At 40.3% G+C, this 13,073-nt stretch overlaps 1 protein-coding gene across 1 annotated transcript in view; it reads right to left on the reverse strand.

The window, feature by feature from the left end:
- espn (espin) overlaps positions 1-13,073 on the reverse strand; it is a 36,223-nt gene that overhangs the window by 7,127 nt on the left and 16,023 nt on the right. The window contains exons 8-12 of the mRNA XM_068598118.1: positions 12,411-12,569; positions 10,134-10,371; positions 8,934-8,987; positions 5,557-5,702; positions 4,548-4,913 (exon numbers count right to left, since the gene is read on the reverse strand). Of these exons, the coding sequence (XP_068454219.1) occupies positions 4,548-4,913; positions 5,557-5,702; positions 8,934-8,987; positions 10,134-10,371; positions 12,411-12,569 (963 nt within the window). The remainder of the gene's footprint in view (positions 1-4,547; positions 4,914-5,556; positions 5,703-8,933; positions 8,988-10,133; positions 10,372-12,410; positions 12,570-13,073) is intronic.

Raw genomic sequence — 13,073 nt, forward strand, 5'->3', positions numbered from 1 at the left:
TCTGCAGTTAAGTCCCTTATGTGACATGGCCTAGAAGCGAACACACCAGATTAGTTGCCTTTCTAAGCATACTCCACTTCGCAGGTTAGTTTACCTGTTTCTGCTCTTTCTGCATTTCCTCTCTGATTGTACAGTTAAACCAACCTTTTAGTGAACTCTGAGTCCACATATTAGTTAGATATCAAAAAGCTCAGCTTCCTTCTCTTTCCAAAAAGCAAAGCTTCGGTCAATGTATCTGATGATCTCCTCATTGCTGAACTCTTTTAGCTCATAGATCACTTTAATTGAGTCTTCATTATGTTCATCCCTGCGAGAAGGTTTATCAACATCTGGTTCCTTGATGATTTTAACAGTAAGAGGTGGAACATCTTTCACTGGATTCGATCCTGGGCTTTCTGTTGTGTCCTGCAGTGTCTCAACTTTTGCTATTACATCAGTGTGTTGTTCAGTTGCGGTTGTCATACAGTCCTGCTCTGCACTTTTTCCATTAGAAACTACTGTCTCATTTGATGATATCGGCTTACTGTTTCTTAAATCCCCTTGAGTATTTTCCTTCAATGAATTCTGCAGGGTTCCCTGCACCACACACTGGCCATTGCCAGATTTGACATCAGGTGCAGCAGATGATGATGGTTGAGAAACATTTGATTGTGAGGCTGGTGGTGATGGTGGAGCAGGATAGGTAGGTGGTGGAGGAGGTGGGGGATGAGATGGTGGGGGAGGAAGTGACTCCTGAATAATGGACATGTCAGGAGACATGGAATGTAGAGAAGCTGTCATCACACCTCCCCCATCATTTGAGTCTCCAAAATACTTGAGTTTTATGTCTTCAAAACCATCCGCCCAGTCTCGCTTCCCTCTCTCTATTTCCTCCATGACCTCTTTGTGAAACTGCCTTATGACCTCCCATTTATGGCTGCCAAGACGGTCGAACATCTCATAGCACAAGAGGTGGCGGAATTTGCGCTCACTGCGAGACATGTTCATTTCCAACAACTGGAAGTATCCAAGCATGAACAGGTCAAGAGTTAGGCTCTCATAACTCACAGGAGAGCCGTTGATGTGTGGCAAAAAGTGCTCTGGCCAGTAGATCATCTGGGCACGACTCAACCTGCGGATCTGGCGTGTGGGCACTTGACTCATAATTGTCCTCCAGTGGCCAATCAGATTCCCTACGACCTGCTTCGACTTCATAAAAAGTAGGAGTTTATCGTCTTCGCTCTGCATCTCCCCTCCAATCTGTGCACTAAATTGGTTGTAGTCCTCCCAGCCCACGTCTAAATGACTTCCTCTCCTACCAGTGTGTTTAGGCCGGAAAGTTTCAGAGATGGTATACTTCCGCCAGTGTTCAAGGAACAGGAAGACAATTCTTTCTTTCCTCATTTCAATGCATTCCTGGACATAGCTTAGATCTGTCTGAACCTCCAAGCTTCTTGTTAGTTGATCATTATTTAAAATGGGGTCTGCAGAAATAACCTCATTGAAGTGTTCAATATTAGTTGGAGCCAATACCTCAGCATATGTATTAGGAGCATGAGATGCGATGATAACTGGCTCTTCAACAAGTGGTAAGACTGATTCTTCCACCAACGGTAAATCTCCATTGGTATGGGACTGAGAGACCTCAGCAAAGGAAGGAGGAACATCGTCCTCTCGAATTGTCTCTGGACGATAACTAGACTGACTTACCACAGGGAGAGACCTTTTGCGCGTGTACACCCTATTTGCATTATCTGTAGACTGCTCATTCTGAATTTCATAATTGGCCTTGAGGTTCTTCACTGAAACTCCACACTGCTTTATCTCCTTCTCAACATCCTCTCTTGTTGAGAAAGACTGAGATCGTCCAATAAAGCCAGTGCCAACGGATCCTAGTTCAGATTGAACTGAGCTCACATTCCTTCCCTCTTCTTGAGAATATCCAGGGCATATTAGATCCAATATGTCTATCTCTTTCCCCCCCAGGGTGGCCAGAAGAATGGCCATACTCTTTAGCAGGGTAGAAATCTTGCTGCACCAGGCTGGAAGATCTTCAGCTTGGCCATGTACCTGCTTTGGATTGACTGAGAAGTGGCCTTGATTGAGGGCAGCTGAAACTGGAAGGAGCTGGTGAAGCTCCCGCTCCAGTTCTTCCAGCTCCTTCTCAACTTCTGAAACCTTGTGCATAACTTGCAGGTTCTCAATTTGCTTCTCAATAAGGTTTAGGTCATCCTCTGTCATCAGTTCCCCAAATGGGCCCAAAATGGCATTGTGGATAGGGGAGTAGTGCCATTCCTGAGGCTGGTAGTGTCCACTTGCCGCAAACTAAATCGGAGGTCAAAGGAGACCAAAAGAAAAGAACAAAGGGAAGGAGGGGGGATTCCTTCAGCTCAAAGTTCCTGGTGTGAACACACGCTTCAGTTCAAATCCACCTCGACACACATGATTTACATGGATTAAGTGGTGCAATGGCACTGCCTCATTACAAGCACAGGACTTTTAAGTTTGAGTCAAAGAGAACAGAGAAAGCGCTATCCTTTGTTTGTGTGTGTATATCAATATTAATATCAATATATATATATATATATATATATATATATATATATATATATATATATATATATATATATATATATATATATATGTAGCTGAACTCTCCCATCATCAGTTTGTATAGTCTTGGTTAATTAACTAAACAAGTGCTGAATATTCTGCTTTTACTGCCACCCAGCAGTTACGTTTTTCGAGTGTCTGCGTCCCAAATATGTTGTAACTGCACTGTAGTACACTGTTACATCACTGCTGCGTCCTGGCATTAGTGCAACAGACACACTTCAGTCCACACCCAACAGTGATAGAAAACCACACTGGGTGTGGTTGGAGGTGCAGCAGAGTTGAAACTGTCAATCTGAAGAGGTTAGTGCAACAAACGTATCATGATCTTTCTCCGAAAAAGAAAAAAAAAAAATCGTATTTAGTATTCTTGTTATTATTTCTGGACCTGTAGTGTGAATGGGCTTGGCATCACACCACTGAATCAGCATGTAACAACTTGGAGCCACAAAACTCCATCACCAAACACCAGCCCACACTGAGAATCCAAAGTGTGTTCATGTTGTGATGGGCATTGTAGTCAAGTATTAATTCACTGCACCCCAAAGAGTCTCTTTGCTAACAATAAAGACTGTAAATATGAAAAAACAAACATGCATAGAGATGAATCAAGAAACACTTTTTTTTAATTAGTACGTATATGGTTGACTACATGTAGTAGTACATGTTATTTATGTTGTTTACAATGGTGTTTCATACAATTGGTGATAAATTATTGTTTGTATTTGAAACTTTTTTTGGTTTTACAATAAATCACTAAAATACTCTGATCTTCAGGTGACTTTCGTACGTTTAGGCCTCACAGCCAGGTAGAGATTCCAAAGATGCCACTGCACGTCAACAGATCATCATGTCACTGAAGGACACATTTCTACCTGCTCGTTCATTTAAAAAGGATGAGATTGCAATCCTTGAAAACAATAAATGAACAATCAGTCAATTTGATCATTCAAATCACTTCTTATATTGCACAGGACTAACAAGTGTTCAGATTGCTAAAAGTATGAATTGATCATTATTATCTTGTCTAAATATTGCCACACTGCATTGATCACAAGATTACGAGATGGCATTCGGCCTCATTAACCTTTTACAAAGCATTATGGAAAGAAACTATAGTAATTACGGTATAATAAGACAGAAGTTTATTTTGAAAAGAGGTGAGAGGCAACCCTTTTACTACCAGGTTCATAAAAACAAAAACGTTACATCCGAAAAACAAAAAAAGCCCTAATTTTTTGTTTTTATCGCTTTATCTTTAAACCTTTTTAATTTTGTACACAAATACCGGTCACAACTATGGGCTATTTCATGCTATTTAATGGAGATTGTCATAGTGTTTGTGTATCATACTTAGGTTCAACTGACACATGCCTTTACCTACACAGGTACAAACTATTACTACAAACTATTTAACATGTCTTGAAACGAATTTAAGAACATTTCAGAAAAAATGTAAGATATTGGCGAAATAAAGAAGTTCAGTGTGGTGACTGAAACCTCTTAGTTTATACTTATTTGGTATCAAGTCAAAGTATAAGGCAGCAAAAGGCAATTATATTGTAAAAAATACTCAAAAGCAATCAAGGCCCTCACTGGGTATTATTTGACAGTACACCAAAAACACTATCTCACACTACCAGAAAAGCAAAGATGCTAAATGAATGTGTAGTCTCAACTCCCATTGGCTGTTTTACCTCTAACTGTTTCATTGACAAGTTAAAAAGACAGCAAACCACATGACATGCATGAATACTAAAATTAAATTCATACAAACTCATTGTTCAAAATCACAAAAAAAGAGCAATCAAATCCAAGCACCAGCTATCCCCTTTGTGTTGTGAAATATTTCAAATGGATCCATATGCATTTTAAATTTACCCAACCACAAATAGGATAGCTAAGACACAACACAACTTCTAGATCGTTCCATCACCATGCAACATCATGCCTACCTTGCGCTTGTGGTCCTCCTCCTCCTGCATCTTGACCTGAAGCTTTCGTACCATCACCTGTCTCTTCCATTCAGGGATCGCTTTTCCCTGTTCGTCATGAGTGGGCACTAGCGCTTCCACATCGGCAAGACTCATCTTCCGCCCCGACTCTGCTCCGCCACTGTTCCCATTGATAACAGCATTGGAGGACAGCTGCTCGTAGCTCGCAGAGGTCGACATGGTCCTGGCAGATCCAGAACCAGTAGGGCTGGGACTGGGACTAGGGGTAGTGGGGGGTGAGGTGACAGACGTATCAGATGGTGGAGGGGATGGCGGCTTGGCTGGTGGGCTAGATGTGCGGGTCTCTGGTGGGGATGCAGTGCTTTCCTAGACAGGAAAAAACACCAATGTTAAGGAAAACGTGGGCTGTAAAAAGACTAATAACCATTGGATTAAAAAAACAAACAGTAACCACTCTCTTATTTACATCCTTAGAAATAATTAGGTTTTCTTATAAAAGGTTAATGTATCACACATGACAAATGTCTTCCAGATTTGGACTTTTAGTAGCTTAAGTGTAACTCATATGATGCATGACCATGTTGACTCTGACTCATTCAATATAAATGAAGACATTATTATGTGTATTAAGTTATTGTGGCCATGACATTTTTAAATAGATCAAGGTACAGTTCTATAGTTCCTATGATCGAGGGGGTCTTTCTGTTGAGTTTAGAGAGCTGATGGACAGTGATGTAGAGGTGGATCACAGGCATGTCCTTGAATACCTATTAATCCCACTTTTGACGGGTTTGGGATAATCTTGCTTAATTTCTGTAATTTTTACAGATTACTTTAAAACAATGTGTCTTTGCATTGGTACTTGGATTAAAATTGAGAGACAAAGTGGCACCAAATGTGCAAGTGATTAATAACCCTGTGGCTGAATTTCTATAACTTGCAATTCCATATTTGTCAGTGACTGTTTCATAAAGGCCTCATCAGTAGTTGTGGAGGGCTGTGAACCTACATTGTTGCCTGTGGGTCCAGTGCTGGAAAAGACAGTGGTGTAGCCTTTACTGTGAGGTGTTGGCTTGAGGCTCTTCCCGGCTTTGATCTCTGCCAGCAGCTCCGAGTTGTCGCCAGTGGGGGACATCATGTTGAAAGATTTTGTGCCTGCGGACAAAAGGATGGAGCAGAAAAGTGAAACCCAGTAGAAAGAAAGACAGGGAGAAAGAAACGGAGAGAGCGAGAGAGATACGCTGGAGAAGAGGGAGAGAGAGAGAACGGCTGGGTGGCATTTCAGTGTTAAATATTTCATCCGATCAGGCAGGTAACAATGCTGCCCTCGAGCATGTTGCACAGTGACGGGAGGTCATTATGGTGTCTACTGAGCTTGTCTCTCAAGGATAAGCCAGCCTTTGGGCTCAGGGTTTGCTTCAGACGTGAATCTCTGACACACAATTTGGATTTATCAAATGGCTTCGCAGCTACCAAACTCCCTAAAATACATTTCTAAGACATTGCAAGTAAACCAGTGAGAATTCAACACATTAAGCAACTGTTGCATCAGTCAGCAGTTGCAGTTAGCTGGGATTAGATGAGGCGAAGCAATTCCAAATTATTTCACTACAGTGAACCCAAAGAGAGGAGGCACACAATCTCTTTCAATGTCACCTGACACACACACACACACACACACACACACACACACACACACACACACACACACACACACAGCTAAGCTACTGCTGAACTTTTAACTTTAAAAAAAAGTAGGTTTCCATGAACCCTAATCTACTTATAGTGAACAATAAAACAAATTCAGGCTAACTCCAAGTACGACCTCTATTTGAACTGCGAATACAAAGGAATTTCAATTTCACTGTTTAAGGACAGACAAAAGAAAAAGTGAAAGAAAGAACATTGTATTATCAATCAGGCAATGTTATTGTAGCTTAAATATAAGACCACATTTGTATTATACATAATGATGTTTTTTCTAAAACATCAATATTTAAAAATGGTAAGCAGTTAAAGGAAAGTACCAAAATGTGGGACAATAACCAAGAAGATATTATCTTGTTAAACAAACATTTAAGATGTAGCTGGACAATTCTCTGATCAAAAGTTATAATGTAACTTACAACCAACTATTACAGAAGCCATACATACTTATTTTGAATCATTTATATTTCAAATATATTGGCATCAGGAGCCAACAGCTACCTCACCTGTTTTAGTGAAAGTAAACCTCCAATGAATTGAATATCCTTACTCCCTCATTGATTGATCTGACTCATTGTGTATTAGGGGAATAGAAAAAGTCCTCTCGTAAAAATGTTCCCTGTTGAGGCGACCACAAAGGTCTTGCTGGACACAAAGCCTTGCTAGCCTGCCACCCTCCTCGCTCTTCCTCTCCCTCTCCCCCTTTCTCTCTCCCCCTTTCTCTCTCTCTCTCTCTCTCTCTCTCTCTCTCTCTCTCTCTCTCTCTCTCTCTCTCTCTCTCTCTCTCTCTCTCTCTCTCTCTCTCTCTCTCTCTCTCTCTCTCTCTCTTGGGGAGGAGAGAGCAGTATTCTATTAAAGACCCATCATCACAGTTGGGGGAAATCTAAAGGAATCACCAGTAACTAGAAGTGACAGCGAGCCATTGGCAAGCCGGCCAGGAATTAACACGCATGCACACGCACACATGGACGGATACAGTTAGGTAGGCACACACAGACGCACACAGACACACAGTCACCCTTCAATCCCCAGCTTGTTAGTCCACCTTATCAGAGCAATCCTTACTGCGGCAAACCTGATGCACAATTCAATCATACTCACATTCTTGACAAGCGTACAGCCTCACATTTACTGAACTAATAGGCTGTCAGGTGCAATGAGTGTCACTAAACTCTTTTAAAACTATTTATTACTGAAATGTAACTGGATCCGTCACAAATAAAGTAAGATGTTTAATTTTTTCAATATAAGCAGCCTACCTTCATTCATTTTCCCCTGACAAATCTTCATCGCAGCTCTCCAGAAACACCTTATTATCCACAATCAGATGGATTTCAAGGCTAAATCGTTACCGTGGACTGAAGTTGGTGAACACATATCTATTTGAATCCACCGTAGTGTGTTTAGGCTCAATTCTGTTTCGTCTCAGGGGTGTGGACTCAACAGGTCTGCCAGAGTAAATGTAAGGAGGGTGGAGCTGTGACAGGTAGGGAACAATTGACAAATCGCCTTTCATGATGGACATCCCAGCACAAAAGATTTTCTGCTCTGGTTTAGAAATGTAAGTCAAGCTGCTAAAACTGTTAATAGCTGCAATGCCACAAAGCACTTCAGATAGAGAGATGTGTCCTGTGATATACAAAGAAAGATAGAAAATAGAAAACAATAGAGAACTTCTAACGATCGACAATGTTACAGCAGTTTCTTCAATCAGCCACCTGGTTTATTGCCATCACAAAGAGCATCGAGCTGTAAATTCATCTTGAGCGCTCTGTGTTGGCGGCTTTTCATTTTACGACAACTTAACTGCCTGTTTATTACCTGATTAACGCTGAAGCACACATCTTGCCATTAGTGAGCACACACGGCTCTTTAGCTGAAAGTATTTTATTGGTATCCGACCATTAGGCGGCAGGTGGAGCATAAATACATGAGACAATTGAATATTTGGTGAACAAAGCGTCAAGATAAAATACAACAAAAAGGGGTTTAAATGGAATAATTAATCTTTTACAGTTTATAAAAAACAGAAGTGTGTATTCCCGTTAGAGCTGCATTTCAGCTACACACACAGCTAAAACCGTATTGTACTGTAAATGACATTTCACTTCGACCTTTGTTTAAAATAATGAGTGTCTTTACGTGCCGTGCCCATGACAAATATGCTCGCAACATACATTATTTTTATCTGTACCCTATGTACTGTTTCATTAATTCTAAATTGAGATTATTGAAAGAATAATTCTGTATACTCACAATACAATTTTGATTTAATAGCTTTAAATCACAGGACACATGATAGTAATTTATTATTTATCTTCACTTTATTGAGATGAGAAACAATTTTTCATCTTTGTCTATCGTTCTTACTGGTAGAGTGGATATAAGCCTGTCTACATACTTCTTCTGTTTGTTTTAAACAAAAGCCTTTTTCTACTGTGAGAAATGAAAATACATCATTTCCTTGACAATTGATGTGCAAAAAAAAAAGATTATTCAACGTGGATTGTCGAAAACAACTATATTTTGCATTGATAAACTGGATACAGAGGTTGAATCGCTGTAATATTTATATGAAAAACTCAAGGTTATGATCATTGGAAACTGTGAAGGCCTATTATGAAGCCCAACTTCGATGCGCACGATGAGTGAACTGATGTAGTTGAAAGACTTACTTACTCTTCATCAGTCTTTGTGCCCCTCCCTCTGCCTGAGTAGCAGACATACCCCCGCCTTGACACCGCAGCATTGAGGACAGACCGAGACAGGGAAAGACCCAAAACAAACAAAAATAAACAGGAAACAGGTGGAGATGGAGATGAAAGAAGGAACATGGAAACAGAAATGTACTTGAAGGGTTAAATAGGGAGAAGAATGCTATATTAGCAGAAGAAAAGGGTTGGCTTGCCAATTATAAAAATTAGCAGCAATAATGTATAATTATCACAGAACGAGAAAAACCATTAGGTTGTTGTTTTTTTCTTGTTACTCTTCGTGTTACCGCTGTTTGATAATCAATGTTATGTCGGATACCTCTCTACATTATTGGCTTCACTATGTTATGTGAATTCTTTGATACAATGTGCTTCATTTTCTCTTTTTCTTTTCTTTATTGTGTATTTTACAACGCCGTCTTTAAATGTGTATTTTATAATGCTTTCTTACCTGTTGTAATGTTTGGCCTCTGTTATGATCACTTTGGTTTGATTTATGTTTTGGTTTTGGTTTTCTTGACCCCTGTACAGCACTTTGTGACCTTTGTCTGTGAAAAGTGCAATATAAATATGCTTTATTTACTTACTTACAAAGTGTGTTCGTTGTTATATAATACATTACTTTTTTTTGTATTGTGGTTGAAAACTACTTAGTTAAATCTATCTCAGGCATGTATGTGATACATTCTGAGTTATATGATCTTAAACATTTAACAGGGATGAGACATTTTATTCGGCATAATCAAATTTGACAACTACAACAAAATTGTAGGACTTAAATTGTGAATTTTGGTTAACCTTACAATGAGGACTAGCTGCCTGCATCCAGGGCAGCAAAGGCACTTAAGGAAATGGATAAACACTAAACCAGTTCTTTGGGTAATGATAGCCCGACATCATTAATTTATAATCCTTTATTTCGGATGCTTGGGTCAGACTCATATAATTGTCACCCAGTCAAATAAAAAATATTTGAGTTTGACCCAAGCAGAAAGCTGCTCTCTATAAATAATCGTACGATAGATTTTGCTAGAAAATACATCTATTGCCTTTACATTTTTTAAGATTTTTTAACAAATGTTAAGTGTAAGGAGACAAAAGTAGGAGATGAAGGGCAATAAAAATAAAAATGAAAGGATCGAGAACGAGGGGAAAAAGCACTCACTTCCTGATGAGGAAGATAGACGTCGCTGGTTGGAGGAGTTGCTACCGGCAGAGTGATTCTGGGTGGTTGCCGTCTCCGGGGGCAATGGAGGAGGCGGAGGTGGTGTCGGTGTCTGATTAGTTGCAGGAAGAGGAGGCGGAGGTGGAGGAGGAGGTGGGGGCGCTGCCGATTCCTCTGTGGTGCCATTCTCTGAGCTGTGGGCGGGGCTGTCGGTAGGCTCCTCCAATAACATTGAGCCCTGATCGAGGAAGAGGGAGGGATTAGTCATCTCCCATTAACTTTCCCACATTGTTATATTACTCGTTAAACCAATATTTGATCACTGATAACAATCATGTGACGAAGTGATATTAAAACCCCAAATCAATTTTACCTTAATTTTTTATTTTGTTGCGTATCATTTGCCAGCTGTTATATTTCTAAAACATGAAATAATGTATTAAATAAAAAAAACACAAATATATATATATATATATATATATATATATATATATATATATATATATATATATTTTAATTTGTAAAAAATGAACAAAAATATTTTAGATTAATTGTATTAATTATCAGTGAATTAGTTTTTCCTGCTTGTATCGGCATGCCACATCAAACTCCCGCTGGGCAGAACGAGCATTACATTCTTTCATAGAGTGACAGATGTATGCAGCCCTATTAGATGTGTCCTCCCTCTGCTTCCTGCCATCTTTAATCAACTCATGAAGACATAACACCCTGTTGCTAATATGACCTAATCTCAAGGGGAAACTCAGTGGGAAGAAGCCATCTGTCACTGCAAGTGATAGTGCTTAAACCCCCACCCACAGCATGCATGCGTCTGACACGCTCTGAAAGCGTGCCATAACTCTGCTGGGGGCAAGTTAATGGGCCGTGACATTTAACTCGACCCCTCCTCCCCGCCCTCCTTAGTTCTTCGGACGCGTGCTGATCATTGTTGGCCCCTTTACTTTTCAAACTCCCCAGAGAGTTGGGGGGAGGGCGTTGTCCAGATGGGTTGTGGCGGCACGTGCCGTTGCTCCCGTTGATTAGCCAGTCCATCTGCTCGGGGGCCCTTTGAGACCAGGAGAGGCCCCACTGAGACCTTAATTGGCTCAATGTGGATTGTACCCGTATCATCCAGAGTTCCCCCACTACCGATACCCTTGAGATTATAAGAATGCCTCTCCAGGGACATTGATGAGTCCAACAGACTCGATTCATTCAGCTCCCTGTGCAGGTATGTGGCAGCAAACAGATGCTGCATCAATTGTAGTCACGAGAAGCCTTGTCAAAATGTTTACTTCATATTCAATAGCATATTGTTTCAATAAACATGAAACGGTGCTTTAATCACAGCATTTGTGTTTGGAAATCAATGAGAAACGATGTGTTTCCCCCAAACCCTGAAGGATTAAATTAACCTTTTATTTTAAGTTGATATCACGGACTGTTGTTTGTAGGTTAAAATAACTTTTATTCATTAATACAAATAGCTTGTGACATATTCATGATTTGTTTCTGTCACTAAAAATTCTTGGCCAAAGAAAGAAATGTAACATTCAGTGGTATTCATGGCTGTCATTGATGTGGGGTTGTTCTGAGTTTGTTCTTTTGTTATGTTATTGACAGTTTACACAACAGGGTGGAGACTCAAGAGGCAAATGAGGGAGACGTTTGCGTCAGGTGGCGAACAAAAGCTCTGGTGGACACAAGCCTATGTAATATGCTGAGTTGCACAATGCACAGGCAAATAGTGCAGTCACATAATGCCAACACACCGTCACTCGGCTCAACCTCACCCTTAATAGCACCGTATAAGCAGCCCATAGCACGAACAGTGCAGGCAGGACAAAGTACATGATTCTTTTAGCCAATATACTATTGTTTTGAACAGTGCAAAACACAAACATGCAATGTATGCTAAATTACATGGCAGTACGTTATAATTGATCTTAACATTTCATTATTTTAAAAGTCACTTTGCAATATTGAACATTGTGTAAAATGAGCTGCTTCCCTGATGAACATATGCACCACATTTGAAGGACATGACAAAACATGATGTTTGTGAGGTAACTTGTAATGCCACCATTCTTTACAACTTTTAAAGAACAGTGGCATTTTCCTTTCTGACATAATATGCTCCAGCACTAATTGTGCTGGAGCATATTATGCATCCATACCATACACTTGATTTGAAAGAATTGATTTGATTGATTTGATGAAAGGACTAGTCAAAGCATCTATCATATTGATGTCATAGACAGCAGAGACCGGGCTTACCTCCTCGTTGGGTGCCATGCTTTGGCTCTCTTGTGGCTCGGCTAAGTCGCTGCCCAGGGCCTTGTAGTAGTCCCCAGTGCTGGGCTGCTTGCTGAAACTCCTTGACCTTCTGTTTGAATCAGCACGCCGCAGTTTGTCGTGGTTTTCTCCAAGAGTCAGCTGATTAAAAGAATGTGAAAAATGCGTAGCTTTAAATAGCTTTGATAGTTGCAAACGTTAGCATTTGGTTGACAAAGTAACAGAAATATTGGCGTTTTAGAAATACAGTGCTGAACGGCGAAACACGACTTTTGTCATTTGTGGTTCAACACACTGGAAGACTTACATCGTAGCTTTTGTTCCAAGATTAGCTCCCTCGTGTGACCAAAGCAGCCTTATTTGAGTAGCATAACACGACTTTAGTTCAGTTTGAGTAAAATATTGGCATTGTTTCATGTAAAGACTGCCGAGGCCACAGAACATACGAGTGGCTTTTGTACCTGTGTAAGAGAGACCCGTCTGCCTACAGAGAAGGGTGAGAGGTCACTAACTCGGCTCTTTCAGTTGATCACTCTCACTTTCCTTCTGACATCTATCTCAGGCAACTGGACCTGGAAAGATAGGATATCAAAAGCTGTGTAAATGTGAAACAGGAAGCCCCTTTTCATTGTATATTTTGAAAAA

Source organism: Clinocottus analis, unplaced genomic scaffold (assembly GCF_023055335.1).
Source record: "Clinocottus analis isolate CAN_PGR_092001 unplaced genomic scaffold, fCliAna1.0.p SCAF_4, whole genome shotgun sequence".
NCBI lineage: Eukaryota > Metazoa > Chordata > Actinopteri > Perciformes > Cottidae > Clinocottus > Clinocottus analis.